Raw genomic sequence first — 20,916 nt, 5'->3', positions numbered from 1 at the left:
ACGCCTGCCTCGGGAGTCGCCATGTCGGGGCAAACACCATCTGAGACCACTGGCGACCCCCAGCCAGAGAGGCAGAGGGCCACCAGCTTCAGTGTGAAGGAAGTTGGTGTCCTGGTGGAGCATGTCCTGGGGCATTATGATGCCCTCTTCGGAACATCACGCGCCAACAACGAAGGACGGGAGAGGATCTGGGACGACGTAGTGGTTGCCATCAACGCAGAGGGCAACCCGCGACATCAAGCACGTCAAGAAGCGCTGGGAGGACTTCAGGTCCAGGACCCTCCACAAGGCCCGGCGCCTCGCGGAGGGGGGCCGGGTCAGCATGAGTGACATCCAGACATCCAGATGAGGATCCTGGAACACGTATGCCCAGCGCTCCACGCCCAGATCCTTCGGAGGAAGACCCGTCTGGAGTTGAGCGGTAAGTGGCCAAGCATTGGTGTGTGAGACAGGGCATGTTGCAGTGTGCTGGTAGTCTGATACTTGCCTGTATGTGTGGCATGGGCCATGTATGGATGTGTGTGTGCAGGGACATCATGGTCATGCATGTGAGACCAGCAATGTGCAAACCACATGGTTGGTGCATGAGTTCCAATGCAACATGGGGAGCTGTATGGCAAATGCACACATGAAAGCATGCCAGTGTCTGTTATTGCACATGGTGGGGGTGTGAGGGATGGGTGCTGCTGTCATGTACATGTATGGTGCACATGTGTGTGTGTCTGAGAAGTGTGTCTGTGACTTCGATACACCATGGATTCATGACACATGTCTGTGATGATGTGTAAATTCACTCATGCAGTGCGGTCACCGTTGTATGCACTGTGTCTATCCACTGTGTCGGTGGTGTACAAGGCATGATGTATGACCCTCCGGTGATCTGTGTGCATGGGATCAGTGTGAGCCATGATGCATGTGAGTTTGAAGGCAACATTTTGATTAATAGAGGCCCTAGGTACATGGATGCTGATGTTGATTGGAGCGGCCATGCCTGTTTATGCATGTGTGTTGCGTGCATTCACCCATGTGTGGTGGAGGGACAGGATGGAAGTGACGTTAGACACTGCCACTCATGTGTTGCTTCCTGTCTAGGGGAATATTGTACTGTAACTTAATGCTTGTGTTCTATGTCTCCCTCTACGCAGCGTCAACTGAAGAAGAGGGCGGAGACGACGGCTGTGGAGCCAAGCGGCAGGGATGCCTCCACTGGGCGGCGACCCAAGGCCCAGCCACCCTCCCAGGACTTGCCATCATCGGGGAGCGAGGGGGCTGGTGCTGCGTCTGCCACTACAGGGGCTTGCAATGGCGGAAGACAGTACAGAGACTTCCAAGTTGGTGGTCTTCACAGAGGAGGAGGAGGAGCCCACTACTGAGCTGCACATGGGGCCTGGTGGGGGTAGTACCACTGGTGCAAGTGGTGCAGTCCAGGGCCAGGGTCAGGAGGCAGCACAGGTCACCGCGGTGGGGCCTGTGCATGGCCCTGTCCTTGACCCTATGACTGCACCACCATCACCAGCAGGGATGCCCCTTCCCAGGCACGTCCGCAGGTAGGGGAGAGTGCCATGTCATCTGCCTCTCCACTACCTGCGGACGAGGGGTCCCATGAACGTATAGGCTCCATCCTGATTGGTGTTGCGTTGCGCACACGTGACATTCGTGATGACGTGCATTTTTCCTGGGCGGAGAACGCACGCCATCACAAACAGCAGCGTCGCAACGTGGCACTGTTGGGAGGGGCCCTGGTCGGTGGGTTCCTACATGTGTCGCGCACTCTGGCGGGCCTTTCCTCCTCTGTGGAGACCATGCGCCAGTCGTTCTCCTTGCCGTCTTCCGGCCCAGATTCCACCAGGGCCCCCTGTAGACCTGGCATGACCAAGACAACCAGCTTGGTGGAGATCCCATCCCTGCCACAGTCGGGAGTCGGCGGTCCAGCAGGGGTGGACACCACATCTGGAGACCAGATGATGGAGGATGTGCAGGCATCATCGGACAGGGCACATGGACAGCAGCAGCAGGAGCAGGCTCTAGATGGGAGCAATGATGACTCGGGGCCATCGACATCAGGGGGGGCAGGCATCGGCCAGAGGGCAGGAGAACCCTGGAATGGATGTGTCTTCCGTGTGACTGCGGTTAGGCCAGCGTATAGGAGCGGCGCGGGCGGAAGAGGAGCAGCTCACCCTGGTCAGGGCGGAGTTCTCCATGCGTCGGGCGTTGAGGCGGGCAGAGTGCCTCGAGGCGACTCGCAGGGAGTTGGAACAGGCCATGAGTGCCTCCCTGCGAGACCTCGGGGCCAGGACAGAGGCCCGCCTCCAGCAAAAAGACATGGAGTACAATGATGCCCTGGCCGAAAACATCACTGAGTGAGCCGCAGGACTTGCCCGTCGCCATTGTAAAGAGGGTATAGTGTTAGGTTTCCTTTTTTTTCTTTATTTTGGGGCTTTTGGACTATGCCCCACACTTTTGTAAATAGTTTTTTTGTTAGGTAAGTTATTAGATAGGTTTCATTTATTTCGTTGGGCTCATGGACCCTTGAAAATTCGATTGTACACAGTTGGACGTTGGATTGATTTTAACTTTTTATTTGATTTTGAACATGGATTAATGGATTTTTCTTTTGGACAATGGATTGTACATATTTGAACAATGGATTATTTTGAACTTTTTCTTTTGATTTCACAATGGATCAATGGATTTTTGTATATGTTTCCTTTAGATTTGCGTTGGTGGAGTGAGAGTTTGGACTATTTTTCTTTTGGATTTCTTTGTTTTGGATTTACTCTTCTTTTGCAAATGCTTTTCATTTCATGTTTGCTATTTTTTTATGTTTTCATTTTATTACTTTATTTTTGTACATAATACATTTTCATATTTTAGTTCCATGTGTGGGATTTGCTCATTGGGTTAATGCATGTGAAAATGTGGGTTTACACAATCAATGCCAACGAGTGTGTGTGTGTGTGTGACAGACATGTGTTGACTTTTGGTTTGTGTCTTGAGATGGGCATGTCAGTGTGGGTTGGATTGGGAAATCATTGCATCTCAGAAATGGGTGGCGTGCTGTGGTATTTTGGTGTAGAAGTGGGCCATGATTGTGCATCTTTATTTCAAGTAGGGGGGCATGAGCCTCACTGCTGGAGGGTGGGGGTGCAGTGGGACATGTGTGGGACATGAGTGGAGGCCTGCTGGTAGGTGCCCCTCACTGATGTGGGGTGGGAGTGTAGGGGGACATATGTGGGACATGAGTGGGGGCCTGCCTGCAGGCCCCCTCACAGCTGGGGGTTGGGGGTGCAGAGGGACATGAGTGGGGGCCTGCTGGCAGGTGTCCCTCACAGCTGGGGGTTAGGGGTGCAGGGGGACATGAGTGGGGGCCTGCTGGCAGGTGCCCCTCACTGATGTGGGGTGGGATTGCAGGGGGACATGTGTGGGACATGAGTGGGGGCCTGCTGGCAGGTGTCCTTTACTGCTGGGGGTGCAGGGGGACATGAGTGGGGGCCTGCTGGCAGGTGCCCCTCACTGCTAGGGGGTGGGGGTGCAGGGGGTCATGAGTGGGGGCCTGCAGGCAGGTGCCCCTCACTGATGGGGGGTTGGGGTGCAGGGGGACATTAGTGGGGGCCTGCTGGCAGGTGCCCCTCACTGCTGGCGGGTGGGGTGCAGGGGAACATGAGTGGGGGCCTGCTGGCAGGTGCCCCTCATTGCTGGGGGGTGGGGGTGCAGGGGGACATGAGTGGGGGCCTGCTGGCAGTGCCCCTCACTGATGGGGGGTGAGGGTGCAGGGGGACATGTGTGGGACATGAGTGGGTGCCTGCTGGCAGGTGCCCCTCACTGATGGGGGGTGAGGGTGCAGGGGGACATGTGTGGGACATGAGTGGGGGCCTGCTGGCAGGTGCCCCTCACTTCTAGGGGGTCGGGCTGCAGAGGGACATGAGTTGGTGATCACTAGTGCAACGTGACATGTGGCCTGGCTGGGGGGCATGGCCATGGTGGACGGGCTGCCTGCGGGACATGACCAGTGGTGTGGGCTGCCTGCAGGGGCCGTGGAGAGGGTAGAGAGGACACCTGGGAGGACCCACACGTGTAGGACTCCCCGCGCACCACACTGGATACACGTAACCCGCTCTGACAGCAAATTTGTGTGTGAAACCTCCCGCGAACCCCAGTAATACAAGTACCCGCTCGCACAGGGCCAATCGCGTGTGAACGTTCCTGCGCACCCCAGTAATACACGTACCCCGCTCGCACAGGGCCAATCGCATGTGAAAGTTCCCGCGAACCCCAGTAATAAACTACCCCGCTCGCACAGGGCCAATCGCGTGTGATACTCCCCACGAACCCCAATAATACACATACCCCGCTCGCACAGGGCCAATCGCGTGTGATACTTCCTGCGAACCCCAGTAATACACGTACCCGGCTCGCACAGGGCCAATCGTGTGTGAAAGATCCCGCGAACTCCAGTAATACACGTACCCCGCTCGCACAGGGCCAATCGCATGTGAAAGTACCCACGAACCCCAGTAATACACATACCCCGCTCGCACAGGGCCAATCGCGTGTGAAAGTTCCCGCGCACCCCAGTAATACACTTACCCCACTCGCACAGGGCCAATCGCATGTGAAAGTTCCTGCGCACCCCAGTAATACACGTACCCTGCTCGCACAGGGCCAATCGTGTGTGAAAGATCCCGCAAACTCCAGTAATACACGTACCCCGCTCGCACAGAGCCAATCATGTGTGAAAGTTCCAGCGAACCCCAGTAATACGCATACCCTGCTCGCACAGGGCCAATCGCGTGTGAAAGTTCCTGCAAACTCCAGTCATACACATACCCCGCTCGCACAGGGTCAATCGCGTGTGAAAGTTTACTTGCACCCCAGTAATACACGTACCCTGCTCACACAGGGCCAATCGCGTGTGAAACCTCCCCGCGAACCCCAGTAATACAAGTACCCGCTCGCACCGGGCCAATCGCGTGTGAAAGTTCCCGCGCACCTCAGTAATACACATACCCCGCTCGCACAGGGCCAATCGCGTGGGAAACTCCCCGCGCCGGGGTGTACATGTATTCGGAAGGGTGCGCGGGGAGTTTTACAGGCGTTTTCGTGGTTGGGGGCCTGTGCGCCATGTACGGGATTTGTGCGCTGTGCATGATGCACGGGGAGGGGTTGGGGGTGTAACAGGCACTGCTGCAGGGTCGCTGCGCCACCCTGCGCCATGGCTGGTTTTGGATGCTAAAATCCATGAATACGCTGTGCGCGGAAATGGATTTTAGCGCACAGGGTTGGCGCAGAAAGTTGTACGCGCACACTGTGCGCCAGCTGCGTGCGCCACTTGTGCGCTGAATTCTATGAATTACCCCATAAATGCCTTCCCCCCTACCTTTGGGCTGGACAGACCCCGCAGCCATACCAATTCTCCACCATACACCTGGCCCCCACCGGGACCAAACCAAACCAACCAGCACTCCACCGCTCCCATAAGATCTTCCCCATGTGTGTGCTGGAAGGAACCCTCATTGCCTTAGACTCCACTTCTGACCCCTCAGTGAATGTCAACGCCCAGATGAACACAGTCAACCACACTCCGAGACTAACAACACTCAGTCACCAGTGAAAATTAGACTCAATAAACATAATCCCTTGACACTTTGCTACACACAGGAACTCATTGACAGACAGCAAGCGCACCATTCGCAGTCACAAAAGGTTCTGGACAAAAATCCAGAGACAAGACGAGGTCATTACCTTGTGAAATCTCCATTCAGAATGTAGGATACTCATCAGCACAACCAAAGCCAACCACTACACAACAACATTCATAGAATCACCCAACAAGGGCAAAGCACACTTCCAAACCATGGGGCACGGCATTTATTTATTTTTATTTTACAAAGCTTACATAGCGCTTTTATCCAAGGTGCTGAACAAAATAATAAATGGTACAAAAATACAAACAAACAAGAGTAGAAACTAAGTAACAACTTAACTCACAAGGCAAAGCATAAGATCAGAAATGATTAAGAAGATACAGACTGTAGTAGATGAGATTTGAGGCGCTTCTACAATTGATTGGGAGAGGGGCAAGAGCAGAGCTCAAGGGGTAGGCCATTTGACAGACAGCGGGCAAGAAGCTGGAAAGAACGGAAATTAGAAGATGCACAGGGAGAGCGAGGGACAGAAAGAAGAAATGTAGAAAAAGATCAAAGCTCTAACACGGGATGATTAAGAGAGATCAGGGAACAGAGATAGGGAGGAGCTGGAGCATGAATGCTCTTAAAAACTAAACAAAGGAAGTGAAACTAGACAACGAAGACGGTCAATCAAGGACAGAGTGAGTCGAGAAGACAAGAAATGTTAAACAAGATTCGAACAGCAGAACAGAGAATAGAAGGCAAAGTGAGAATAGGGTCGTTAGGAAGACCAATATATAGCGAGCAACAATAGTTAAGACGAGAAAGAACAACGGTTTTAAGAAGTAGTTTGTTCGAAGAAGAAGTTAGGAGATGGTGGATCTTCTTAATATTAAATAGATGCAACTGATAGGTAATAGATTTCATGGTGCTAACTCGAAATAATGACCTCTGGCCTAATTTGCCCTAAGGGAATTAGAACTCGCTTTGCTAACTATCTATATTTGTGCTATCTGGCTTTCCAGTGCTTACAAGGCCTATGCAACTAAGCTTCACTGTGCTCATTGGGAATTATGTCACTTTGCCTCACTATGCTTAATGGAATTAGGCCTCACCCTTGCAACTCAGAATAATGGTATCTGGGTGAACAAAACCTAATGAATTTAGGTCTCACAGTGCTAACTGGTTTAGTACTCTGTTGCCACAAATTCCCCTGATTGGAGAAACAGAGGGCCCTACCTGATCGAAAATGTATTTGCTTCAGATTTCATTGACGTCCTTCGACCTATTCCAACTCCTCTCAGCCTGAGCGCCCTCTGCCAACTTTCACTCCCACCAGCTCATCTGCCTCGCCTGACTCCTGTGTCATCCTGGATCTCATCACGCGCCTGTCAGCCTCACCCATCACCTTTCTATGTCTCATCCCTATGTTGCCTCCCTGCCGCGCTCTTTTTTGCGCACCTATCACAATTAGTAACCCAGGCTTCTGAAGACTCCTGCACTGTCCCAGGGACACTAAAGGAGTTACTGCTAAAATAATGAGATTAGGCCTCTATATGCTAACTGGGGATAACGGCATCTGGCCTCTCTCTCTGGGCCTCAAGGAAGCAGTCCTCACTGTGATGACTGGGAATAATCATATGAGGACTGACTTTACGCACTGGGCTCAATGGGATTAGGCCCCACTGTACTAAATGGAACAAAATGTATGCTGGCCTCAATATCTGCATATTAGGATCAATGTAATACATCTGTGCTGTGTTAGCTGGTCTGGTCTCACTGTTCTTTCTGGACTCAATGGAATTAGGTCTCAAGCGTTTACAGGTCCTAATGGAAACAGGACTCACTGAGCTAAATGGGAATAATGCCATCTCACCACATTGGACACTAGTATAATCTAAATATGCTGACGCAATTAAGCATAGTGGATGTGGCGTTGCAGTTGGTGTAGTGGAATCAGGTTCTACTGTGCTTACTGAGCATAATGGACTCTGGCCCTTGGGCAGCTTGAGATTTATGTTATAGTTCTATGTGGTGCTTGTAAATCACATGGTAAAATAAAAGGCACATGACACAAACACGAAGCATCATTGTCATGATATTCTGTGCATTGAGCATGCCTCAGAATATTGTAGCGCATGTCTCCCCTCCGATATCTCTTTATCAAATCTATTGAAGATGGAGCTCTCTTTGCTGCAATCGTTATGGCTGGGTTGCAGAAGATATTTAGGTACTGATTACCAAACATTACATTTATATCTGCAAATTCAGCATTTCTAAAAGAAGAATAAATGGGGGGTATGGATCTAGCGACAGCTCTTGATTTGGTCGACAGCTCTTGATTTGGTCGACCGCCAAAGTTTCTGGTTCATCGGAATACAAAGGACGATGCTAAGAGTTATTGTCATAATACATGAAAATAATAGTGCTGTGGTTCCGTATAGTAAAGTCAGGTTTGTGACAGCACCTATCCTGTGATAAGGGGAGTCAGACAAGGCTGTGTCCTGGCTCCCCTTCTATTCAACTTATTTACAAACTTTCTTTATTTGTGCTTATGTCAGACTCAGTCTGTTGCCCCCATATAGCTGGTCTCAAGATCCCAATTCTGTCAAATGCAGACAATAGTGTATTGTTACATAGCCCACCTATATCCCTGCACATACTAATAATGCTTCTGGAAAATATATAGCACAGCCATGCTCACATTGCTGGGGCCAAAGGCTGTGGCCACCTTGTGGGTCCAAAAGAAACCTATTGGGGGAACATGTACAGTGGAAACGTACCGAAGGCCATGACTACTGACCCATACAAAAAATATGGTATAACAAAACCTTTGAAATTCACTGAAAAAAACCTTAGTTAAGGTGCAGCTAAGTTGAGCAGATTTAACACAACAAAACCCTTGAAATTCAGCAGATGTTGAAAGTCATGACCAGTTTAACCCACTGTGTTGCGTTACCAAGCCCATGAGCACATACATATTATAAGAGCACATACATATTATAAGAGAAGGGATTCACAATGACATACAAAATGTCATTAGGGGGACATCAAAGGGAACGCGTAGAGTAACACTGTTCATGACTTCCACATCTGCTAAATTTCAAGGGTTTTGTTGCGTTAAATCTGCACTAGTTATGAATATATATATATTTATCTCTCCACCCCATAATATAAAATTATAAGTGACGATTTTGTGTATCGTTTTTATGTAACAAATTTTGTAACGCTTGAAATAGGGGTCATCGTATGTCCTACAGACATTGTTCTGGTGTCGTTCCGTTCCACATTTAGCCCACTTTAATGGTATGCTGTCCAAACCCGCAATTCCTAAGGCGTTTGAAGTTTAATCACTGATGCAGTTGTACATAAGTGACTATTTCGTGTGACGTCTTTTTGTTTTTTTGTAATGCTTTAAATTGGGGTCATTGTATATCTTTGTCATGCCACGATACAATAAGGCAGAAAAACCACAAACCTGGTCCGATGGCAGTGTCTTGATGAATGGGAAAAAATCCCCCTGAGAGCCTTACTGCTCCCCGCCTGGATGTGACCAGGATGGAGAGGGGCAACACTCCCAGGGAAACCCTCTGGGGTAGAAAACCCTATTCTGGAATGGGGTGCGTTGCTTACTGCAGCTCTTCAATCATCGGACCTCAGACCGGGTAACTGGACCTGCATCTTATCGAAGATTCCTGCAGGATTGCCTGACAGAGGAAAATAGATTGGTAAGTAAGCAGGTAAATGAGTAAGAGATTTAGAAGAATAGAACCACGGACAACCCCTCACCCCTATCTGGGAGCACAGTGTGTCCTGAAGCAAAGTCTTGGATGTCGTGGTACCTTCTGAGCAAGAGAAAGAAAAGACAGGATATGAGTCGTAAGTTTCCAGCCGTGCCGAAATGGAATAGGGCTGGTATGAGTCCCTGAAGACATACGTAGATAAGAAAGCAGCTTACGGAAATAATCTGCTGAACTGAATACCGTGACCGTGAGAGAGACGTATCCAGGAGAGTCTGGGCTCGGGATCCATGATAACTGCGGTCAGAGAATGAAATGACTATCTTGCAAATGCCAGGCTAAGGGGAAGGAAAGGAGACCAGATTCTTACCTGTCGATCATGTAAGACGCGACTAATGAACAGAGGAGTTGGATCTTAACGTCTGTGTTCTGCGGAAACGGATTCCTTTTGGGTAAGAGCAGGGTCGGCGCTACGGAATGCAGCAGTTATTAAACTCTGTAAGGTCATGGGGGAGTTCATTCCATAGCTTGATGGCATCCTTTTTCTCCTCCAAATATAGTTTTAAGTTTTTTTGTTTTTCGGCTTCTCCTGGTATTATTGCAGGAATCGCTCTCATTAAGAAAAAAAAAGAAAGGCTGATTTTCATTTCTGAAAAGCATCTCAGCATCTCCGCTGCAAAGCATCAAGGTCGAATCATATAAAAGTATTAAGGAGCCAGGGGCACCCCCATGTCTCTGTTGAATATTTTAAAAACTACTCTGGGGATTTGCGCCAAACCAGTCAAGGAAATTAAGCCAACGCGTTGTGTCCAAGTTGCTTCTTATTTGGTCCAAATCTACCCAGTGGGTTTCGTGGTACAGCTGTCCAAATACTGCACATTTTCTCTATGGGAACATTAATGGTGTTGGCTGCAAACCTGAAAACTGTCTTTTACGCTTTCTTAATAACCTTTTCATTTTTTAACAAATTGTTCCCAAAATGTCCAGTTTGGGGGGGGGGCTTTGAGAAACTTCTTGTTTTGAAAATGTCATCCAAATCTATCCAGAAAGTGAAGAATTATTAGCCTCTACTACCCCCACTGCTGCAAAGCACCAAGGCTGATGTGAAGGTTTTAAGGAATAGGGGGCACCCCCTTTTCTGCTGAATATTTGAAAAACAACTGTATGGATTTACCCCAAACCAGTCAAGAGAATCAAGTCAATGCTTTGTGCCCACGTTTTTTCTTATTTGGTCAAAATCTGCCCAGCGGACTTTGACCTGTGGCTCTTCAAAAACTGTACTTTTTCTCTTTGGGAAAACCAATTTCATTAGGCAAAAAACAAACTGTGCTTTTTTGTTTCTTAATAACATTTTTTGACATAGTGTTCCCTAAAATTTCCAGTATTGGTAGGGGAGGCCTTGACAAAGCTTTTGTATGGGAAATTTCATCTAAATCCATCTAGCAAGTCACAAGTTATTAGCAATAGAATTTTGGGAAAAAATGGCAGTTTTTCATTTCTGAAGCCTCACTGCTTAAAAGCACCATGGGAGATATGGCTATTTCTTTTAGAGCAGGGGGCACCCCGTCCCGTTGAATATTTTTAAAAGGCATGGATGTGTTTACCCCAAAACAGTACCGATAATCGTGCCCAGTGGTTTTTGTGCTTAACCTGCGCAACCATTTGACTTTTTCCCTATGGAAAAATGAATGCGAGTAGGTCGAAAAAACTGCATTGTTTTTGCTCTCTTAATAACTTGTTAATTTTTTTAATAAATCTTTCCAAAAATGTCCAGACTGGAGGGTCAGTGATAGTTCGCAAAATGTCATCCAATCCACCCAGCAAGTAGTTATTAACAATAAAATGTTCGGATTTCATATGGCTCTTAGGTTACACCTTAGCTATATGGTGGTAACTATATTCAGGAAAAAACTTAGTTGCAGGGACATTAAGGTGAACGATTAACAGAACAAAACCCCTGAAATTCGCCAGACAATTCAGGCAAAGTCACCTTAACTGTGCGCCTCCTGTTGTGCAGCATATGACTGCAATGATGACATCAGAGATGTTTATTTGGTCCAAATCTGCCAAACAGTTTTCATGCTATGGCTGTTTAAAAACTTAACTTATTTATTTTGTTTGGGAAAATGAATAAAACTAGGCTAAAAGCAGCCATTTCATGTTTTCTTAATACATTTTTAATTTTCCAACAAATCGTTCTCAACATTTCCAGTTAATGGGGCTCTTGACAGACTGTTTGTTTGGAAAATGTCATCCAAATCCATCCAGCAGGTCAAACCTTATTAGCCTTGCTCAGCTTTTCTGCTGTAAAAAGCACCAAAGCCAATATAAAGGTTTTAAGGAGCAGGAGGCACTCCCCTTCTCTGTAAAACATTTTAAAAAATACTGGATAGATTTACCCCAAGCCAGTCATGAAATTTAAGTCAATGCTTTGTGCCCAAGTTGTTTCTTTTTTAGTCCAAATCTGCCCAGTGGTTTTCAAACTACGGCTGTTCAAAAACTGCACTTTTTATCTATGGGGAAATGAATGGGCTGAAAACTGTGAAACTATGGTGTTGTTTTTTTCTTAAGAACGTTTTCATTTTGTGACGTTTTGATCCCGAAATTTGCAGTTTAGGGGAGTTCAGGGGGCTTGACATTTTGTTTTGAAAATGTCTTCGAAAATGTCTTCCCAATCCATCCAGCAAGTCAAAAGTTTTTAGCAATAGAATTTTGGGAGAAAATGGCTGCTTTTTCATTTCGGAAATTCTGCTCAGCCTCTCTGCTACAAAGGACCATGGGAGATATTTTTTGGGGGAGAGGGGCAATATTTTCTAAAGTACTGCAATAGCCACAAACCACAAAAGGTTCGCGACACGCTTCATGCACAAGTTGTTTCGGACCTGGTCCAATTCCGTGCAGTGGTTTTCGCTGTGCGGCATAACAAAATGTGACTTTTTTGTCAAAGGGAAAATGAATGGAGACTAGGCCGAAAGAGCTTTTTTTTTGGTTTTCTTAATAACTTTAACAAATCTTTCCCAAAATGTCCAGTGAGGGATGCCCATGGATACAAAATTACAGCCAAATTCATTATCTGAGTCAAAAGTTATTAGCAGTTAATATTTTGATTTCCTAACTCACTACACACCTTAACTATAATGTTAAAAAATCTGCAGTTCTGATTTTTGGAAGGGGTCACGTGAAAAATAAGCAAGGTTTCTATTTAGATTGACCAGAAATAGATAAAGTTACATTCTTTGCTTATTTAGAAATCTGATTTTCTGAAAATCTTACAAATGCTGCACACTACAAGCTAGCAAAATGACCCAGGCTATCAGGGGCATTTACACATTTGCAGCTAAATACAAAGAGCAACCTATGCATTACTGAATAAAATGCTATGTGTATAGGAGGCCATAGTAAAAACATGTGGCTCTGTGTGGTATGGAATTATTACCAGGTTACTCACCGTAGTGACCACCTTACTCCTAGTCCATAGTCCTCTTTCCTCCATACTTGTGGGACATCTCCGTCCTGTGGGACGGGACCGGAGCACTTTGTAAAAAGCATCCAAATTTTTCCAAACATGTGTCCTTCCTCTCTTTCCTGTGCGGGGCCCGGCACGTGGCCGTAACCCCGCCCACCTTGGCTCCGCCCCACGCATCGCCCCTCAGTCCTTTTCTTTGCCATGTCAGAGACACATTACCAATACAGAGGAACCTTATTAGAGGGGACGGCGGGCGGGCGCATGGAGGAAAGGGGACTATGGACTAGGAGTAAGGTGGTCACTACGGTGAGTAACCTGGTAATACTCCTACGTCCCGTCTCCTTTCCTCCATACTTGTGGGAGATTCCCAAGCACTCCTTACAGGAACTACGGGTGGATGGAAATACCCCTTACTGAAAAAGGTTCTTCAGCACAGCCTGACCAAACTGAGCATCAGCTCTAGAACTCATATCAAGGCAGTAATGCTTACAGAAAGCAGATGGAGAGGCCCAAGTAGCTGCCCTAGCGATGAACTCCCAGGGAACATACTTCTGAAAAGCAAACACAGCTGCCTTGCCCCGCACCAGGTGTGCATGAATACCTTTAGGAGGTTTCAGCTTTTGGACAGTGAAAGACTCTGTGATACAGGCAGCAATCCACCTAGAATAGTTGCTTTAGATGCCTGTTTGCCTTGAGGGTTGCTGAAAGTCACAAAAAGTTGAGAAGAACTTCTAAGCTCAGAAGTACTATCCAGGTAGAACTTAAGAGCTCTTCGGACATCAAGACAGTGTAGAACCCTCTCCGCCTCAGAGGCGGGGCTCGGAAAAAAGACTGGTAGGGAGATCGATTGATTCAAATGGAAATCGGTCACTATCTTCGGCAGAAAAGCCGGATTAGTTCGAAGGACTACCTTGTCCTTGTGAAAGACCAAGAAAGGATGTTCCACCGACAATGCCTGGAGCTCACTCACTCTCCTTGCCGATGTGACGGCGACCAAAAAGGACACTTTCCAAGACAAGTATTTGAGGTCCACAGTAGCCATCGGCTCAAAGGGTTTATGGAACAGCGCCGTCAGGACAACATTCAGGTCCCATGGCGGGTGCGGATTACGAACTGGAGGGTAAAGGCGTGTTAAACCAGCAAAATGTCTCTTTACCACTGGGTTAGCCAGAGAGTACGAACACTGATCCGTAGAAAGATAAGCAGAGACCGCTGAAAAGTAAGTCCTGCATGACAGAACATGAATCCCTGACGCTGCTAGGGAGGACACGAAGGACAACACTGTGTTAACCGTGGCCCCCCTTGGATCCAATTTCTTCTCTAGACACCAATGACAGAACCTGAGCCATTTACTCTTGTACTGAGATCTGGTTGAGGGTTTTCTGGCTGCCTGTATAATACGCATGTTATCCGCAGACAAATTCAGATGCTCTAAAGACTTGAACTCAGGGACCAAGTCGCCAAGCTGAGCGATTGTGGGGAGGGGTGCCACAGCTGCTGCTCCCACTGGTGGAGAAGATCGGGAGTTACCGGTAACCTGATCGGCGGATAAACCGACAGGTGTTGGAGTTCTGAGAACCAAAACCTGGCCGGCCACCACGGGGCTATCAGTAGAAGAGAACAGTTCACCGAGTTCTTCAACTTCCAAATTGCCCGGTGAACTAGAGGCAGAGGCGGGAACGCATAGGCTCTCATGTTGTGCCATAGAATCTCTAGAGCATCCCCCCGAGAGGAGGCTCCCAGCCCCCCTCTGGAGGCATACAGAGGAAGCTTCTTGGTCGCCGCCGTCGCGAAGAGGTCCACCTGTGGTGTGCCCCAGCGCGAGAAAATCCCTGAGAGGACCTCCGCCTTCAACTCCCACTCGTAGCTGACCACTGTCCGCCGGCTGAGGGCATCTGCTGTGACATTCAGCTGGCCCGGGATGTGAACTGCAAGCAGAACAGACCCCATGAAGCACGACCCACTCCCAAATCTGGATGGACAGGTCCACGAGGGGGGAGACTTCGTTCCCCCCTGCTTGTTGATGTAATACATTGACACCACATTTATGTGGACCACTTTGTTGACAATGACCAGTCTGAACACCTTGAGCTCCAAGGGAATCGCCAGAAGCTCCAAATGGTTTATGTGCAGGAGCTTGTCCTGAGGCGACCAGAGGTCCGAGACCTGAAGGAGATCTAACGTCGCACCCCACCCTAGGAGGGAGGAGTCCGTCGTGATCGTCACCATAGGGACCAGGTCCTGAAACCCTGCGCCCCCAGACAGATTGCTGAGAGAAGACCACCAGTCCAGGTCCATTGTCATGGAATCCGCAATCATTATCCGCATGGAGTCTGGGTCCACTGCCTGACGCCATGAATTCCGAAGGGCCATCTGGGTCCGTCTCATTTTGAGACGAGCAAGAGGAAGAGCCAGCACACACGAGGCCATGAGGCCCAGAAGCCTCTGGAACCACCAGGCCGACATACTCTCCGACTGCACAAACATCTGACACGTGGCCAACAGATCCGCGATTCTGTCCCCGGTCAGGTATACTCTGCAGTCGATCGTGTTCCAACGAAAACCCAAAAAAATCAGGTCCTGAGAGACCGTCATGGAGGATTTCTGCCAGTTCACCGACAGCCCAAGATGGAACAGGAGCTGTAGGAGAGACTGGAGGTTGCCCGCTGCCGCCAGCGGACAAGGGCTGCGTAGAAGCCAATCGTCCAAATAAGGATACACAAGGATACCCTGAAGACGAAGATAGGCCGCAATCACCGACATCATCTTCGTGAAGACACGCGGCACCGAGCTGAGGCCAAAAGGAAGAACCCGAAACTGGAAGTGCTCCTCTCCCAAAGAGAAACGGAGGTACCTCCTGTGTGGAGCCCAAATTAGGATATGCATGTAGGCATCCTGAAAGTCCACCACGCTGAGCCAATCGCCCGCCTGCAACGAGGAGCGAATGTGGCCGGGCGTGATCATCTTGAATTTCTCTTGGGGTAAGGAAAGATTGAACTGGGAAAGGTCTAGGATGGTGCGCAGGCCGACCTGGTTGGGTTTGGGCACCATAAACAGCCGGGAGTAGAAGCCCTCCCCTCGCTCCCCAAGGGGAACGGGTTCCACAGCTCTGAGGAGCAGAAGTTTCTGAACCTCGGCCTTGAGGGAGGGTGAGCCCGACAGCTGAAAACGAGGGTTGAGGGGTGGGGTAGGGGATAAAGGTAAGCGGAAGCCTGCCCGAGCGACTGACAAGACCCATCTGTCTTCTGTGATGGTCTGCCACGCCTCCCAATGAGACGCAATGCGTCCTCCCACCGGGGTCTCGTGCGAGCACGGAAAAACCTCATTTAGCAGGTTTATCGGTGGCGGTGCCACCTGAACCTGATGAGGAGGCTGGGGAGCGGGAGAAATACCGCGTACGCTGTTATCTACGGCGGTTATTTCCTGCAGGAGTATCCACTCTGCGCGATTTGCGGTCGAGGAAGCCCCTGAAACCAGAAGAAGGTTGACTCTGCGATAACTGTCTCTGAGGTTTGAAAGGATCTTTAACCAGAACAGACAATGATTTAGCCGTCTGAGTGCTATCCTTGGTTTTGATGAGCTCTACATCAGTAGAAGAATGAAAAAGCTCCTTACCATCGAATGGAAGGTCCAATACTTTGTCTTGCACTTCCTTCGAAAACTTAGTGGCACGCAACCACGCTTGCCTCAAGATATCAACCCCGAGCATCATGCCCCGAGCCGAGGTGTCTACGTGATGAGCCGCAGCCTCCAGGAGATCCTGGGACAAGACCCTGGCATTGGAAAGGCCCCCTCTGAATTCTTCCAACTTCTCGACCGGAATGTGCTCCTCAAACTCCGACAGACCTTTCCACATCCGCATGTTAGCTCCCGCCAAAATCAATTTGGCATTGGCCTGCCTAAGCTGCAAGGCCGAATTGGCAAAGATCTTCATCCCTAGGGAGTCCAGGAGCTTGTCCTCCCTTCCCAAGACCTGAGTAGCCGTCGCGGAAGAGGATGCTGCAGGTCTGGACTGCAACGTGGCCGCAGCCACCACTGTGGAGGAGGGAGGCGGACAAGACGACAAGGCCACTTCCTCCGAAGAGTGTAGCCTGTACCTCGCGTCAATCTTTTTATTGACAAAAAGTCCTGAGTGTGGCTTCTCCCAGACTCTTCGGACCTTGGCCAAAACATCCTTCTGCAGGAAAAGGCCGGTACGCTCCAAAGGAGACAGGGTGAACGCCCCAGAAAGCACACCCTCCTGTGGAGCAGGTGCCTCGGGAACTGGAACATCTAAGAAATTCATCATGTCCAGTACCCGGTCATGAAAAGCTCTAACAGAGCGGGGAAGGTCCTCGTTGTCCTGCTCGCCTTGAGGGTCATCTGACAGGTCAGGATCCTGCTGAACCGTGTCAGGCACTGCCTTGTCCACTGGGGACAACGGTGGCAAAGGCGGAAGAGCAGGGGCAGGCACCATGGGCAAAGGAGGCGCCGGCGGAACCACCAGAGGAACGGGTGGAGCCGGGGGCGCTGGTGGACAAATTTCCTTAAAAAGCCCTTTGAAATACTCCCTCATGGGGTCGATGCGCTTAAGCGCTTGAAATTTACCGAAAAAAGCGTCCTCAGGAGATTGCTTCGGAACCTGAGGAGGCCTCTCATGAGGTGGACAAATCCAGGGACGTAACGAAGAAGGGTGCCACGCCGGGCTCTCCGCCGACGTATCCACATAAATCAAAGGGGCCGCCCCTGCAGGCAACGAAACATTGTGCAGAAGAGCCATCCGGGCGTTCCAATCATAAACGGGCGGGTAAGGATGCGCACAACTGACCTTAGGTTCACCCGAAGGACCGATCCCTACACCAGGGGCCAATGGCGTAGTTGTAGGGGTAGTACCTAAAATGGCTGCTGTGGTCGTGGCGGGAATGGCCGCCATTCTGTCTTCATATGAGGGGAATTGCGGCACGTGAGGCGGTGAGGCAGGGGTCCCCGTCGATGGATCAGGGGTCTTATATTTGGCCTTAACATAAGGAACCTCGGCAGAGCCGGTACTATGAGGCCTGGAATGTTTCTGCGACATACCAACCGCCAACTGAGCCTTCAAAGGAAGGACCTCGGCACTGCCGGTAAAAGAAGAACCTTGCTTCTTTGCCCCCTCAACAGATCTGGTATCACCACAAGAGCGGGAACTGTGAGAAACCCTTTCACGGACAAGGCCCTGCCCGGCCCCTCAGAACTGTTGGTAGCCTTAGCCTCTGTACGAGGGACCTCGGGCCTAGGCCCGGTAATAGCCTTATCGGCACGGGCCTCGAACATCCGTTCGGTAAACACAAGCCCAGCCAAGGCCTCGGGGCGCACCCCGGTCTTGTTTTTTAGGGAAGCCGAAAGAGAGGCCTCAGAGCAAGCTCCGGTACCCTGTGACTTAGCAGGACTGGGTCTACACACAGCCCCCACAGGAGGGGCCTCGGAAGTTACTCCGGTGTACACAGGCCCCTTACGGGGACCCTCGGAGAAAACTCCGGTAGAATTATTAGGCCCGACAGGCACCTCAGGGCGAACCCCAGTGACAGAGCGATCAACGCCCCTCCCGGCTCGAGAGGAACCCGGAAAGGTATACCCCGGCCGCGGTGCTCTAAAAAGTAAAGAACTTACCAGGCGTTTCTTCTTCTCGTCGATGAAAGCCTGAAAATGAGATGGGGGAGTGCGTCGGAACACCTCCTCCCACCGTTCCAAACGACGTTGAAGAGCCCGGACTGAAAGGGAGCCACAGTAAACACAGGAGTCCCAACGGTGTTCCGGACCCAAACACTCTAAACAAAGAGGATGGGGAACCGCCCTCGCGAAGCGACGATGACACGAAGAACAGTCTGGAAAGTCTAATTTAAAAGACATAGACAGACTAGAAGACGAACGCTAGCGAGAGCCAGATAGGAAAACAGGGAAGAAAATCTTCCGAGGATGCAAGTGCGTCCGGCCCTGATCGAGCGGAGAAAAGGACTGAGGGGCGATGCGTGGGGCGGAGCCAAGGTGGGCGGGGATACGGCTGCGTGCCAGGCCCCGCGCAGGAAAGAGAGGAAGGACACATTTTTGGAAAAATGTGGATGTTTTTTACAGAGTGCTCCGGTCCCGTCCCATAGGACGGAGAGATGTCCCACAAGTATGGAGGAAAGGGGACGGGACGTAGGAGTATGGGGAAAACAACAAACCGATAAGCTGCAAAAATTCCAAAAGAAATTCTGTAAAAGGATTCTTGAACTATCTGACTCGGCTCCAACCTTTGCAGCACACAATGACATTAGCATGTCATACAGAAGAGAAAGTGAAGCTAGCCCCAACAGCACTAATGTTAAGAGCCATTAGGAATAATGAGGCCACATTAACTAATGCTCTGCTTAGGAATTTAGCAAACTCGCACAGATCACATGTAATCCTGTGGTTGAAACAATTACAAAATCAATTAGAAAGCGTTCATATTTCATTTTCAACAGCATCATCAAGTGATGTAACAAAGGTGATGCAACCCAGTATTGTTGATAACCTCTTAGTAGACATTACACACCAGAGAGCAGAGTTGAAATTCAGTAAACCCTTTAATCAGGCAATTTTGTCGTTCTCGCAGGATGCCAAACCTCATCCCTATTGAGCTAAAAGCCTGTATCTGAAAGACTGGTGCGTGATCCCTAAGCTTTGATTAAACTGCTTAAATACCAATACGCAGAAGTCCAGATGGCCTATATAAGTGACAAACACATTATTGATGCAGTCACAATTGCCCAGGTAGCCCAGAAATTGCAATCCACATATTTTTTTGGTGTAACAAATATGCAATACCCAGGAAAGAAATCCTACTCCTGTTACTGAGAAATAAAAAAACCTGAGATACTGCACGCCTGCCTTTTTTTTCCTTACTAGGGGCAAATTCGGCAGATGTATCGTAGACCTTTTTATCCAGTTTTTGAAGAGGGCTTCCAGGATACGGATAAAGGCTTATATGAGTGAACCTCAATAATATAACAAATTGGATAAAGTATTTTTTAATGATGTTAGTAATGTAGTTTCTTATTATTTATATACTCATTTTAATAATGTTGGTTTTAATGTAAAATTTTCTGAAATAAGTATTCTCTTGACATGATGGTCTATTGATATGATGAATTTTACGATGTGATGAATTCATTTTGAGTTCATGTTATTTGCATATATTGTGACATTGATACATGGAGTTATTTATTATGAATAAAGCACTGAGTGATTGCTATATCTATATCACTTAGTACGGGTAGGTGTGTTATATGGTATATAATGTGTCAATTTCTTTACATTTGTATTTTATTTTATTAATTGTGAATTGTACTTCCTTTGATGTCACATCCTCTAACATCATGGGTGCCAAAGTTCATATGACATCACTGTTGACAATTTAAAAAGAAATTGCGAAATCTAATAGTCATTTTAGTGTCCAGGAGAAGTTTACAGACCACCTGCGTGTATCTCAGACATATTTAACATGTATTCATTTGATGAAACCTTGTAATATTATTAACATAGCTACTCTCTCTCTTTATTCCCTTCTCAGCTGGGGATGTGACCTGTTTTGGTGAGTGTTACTTTTGCTCATATACCTAAAGTAATTTGTGGTGATGGGGCAAAGAACAATGGAAACTGCCTTCAATGTATTGTCTAGTGATCTTCAAGCAATTTACTACCAGTGTCCAATGAAACCCAGAGGTGCTTTTTGATGTCAGTGGGTAGGGTACTTATCCAGAAGGTAAACAGGGTGAGGCGGACACATGTCCACACATTGCTTGAAGGGGCACTTTCTGGTGTATGCAAGCAAAGACACGCCCAATTCCATGGACTCTCGGCCACTGAACTGTTTTCCAACTAATGACCTGATTACAGATGTTAATGTCCATTACTCAGTCTTTCCTTCCTCATCACAGTACTCACAGATTGAAGTCTATCAGGCAGACTCTTTATTCAACTAAGATCAGACTTCTCACATATACCTTAACCATCCCTTAGTCCCGCCGTGTCCCCAAGCTTATTAGTGCTTAGGGATCCTGTATAAACGGGAAGAAACCTTATCCTTTTTAGACCCAACAAC

At 48.6% G+C, this 20,916-nt stretch overlaps 1 protein-coding gene across 1 annotated transcript in view; it reads left to right on the top strand.

The window, feature by feature from the left end:
- The window catches only part of LOC138503213 (pancreatic secretory granule membrane major glycoprotein GP2-like), a 310,155-nt gene that overhangs the window by 46,888 nt on the left and 242,351 nt on the right, over positions 1-20,916 (top strand). Inside the window, exon 2 of the mRNA XM_069622798.1 lies at positions 20,386-20,406. Within this exon, the coding sequence (XP_069478899.1) occupies positions 20,386-20,406 (21 nt within the window). The remainder of the gene's footprint in view (positions 1-20,385; positions 20,407-20,916) is intronic.

The sequence above is a fragment of the Ambystoma mexicanum genome, chromosome 11, assembly GCF_040938575.1.
Source record: "Ambystoma mexicanum isolate Mex_15411 chromosome 11, UKY_AmexF1_1, whole genome shotgun sequence".
In the NCBI taxonomy this organism is placed as follows: Eukaryota; Metazoa; Chordata; class Amphibia; order Caudata; family Ambystomatidae; genus Ambystoma; species Ambystoma mexicanum.
Note: the sequence above shows the minus strand (reverse complement) of the source record. Positions and strands in the feature narration are given on the sequence as shown.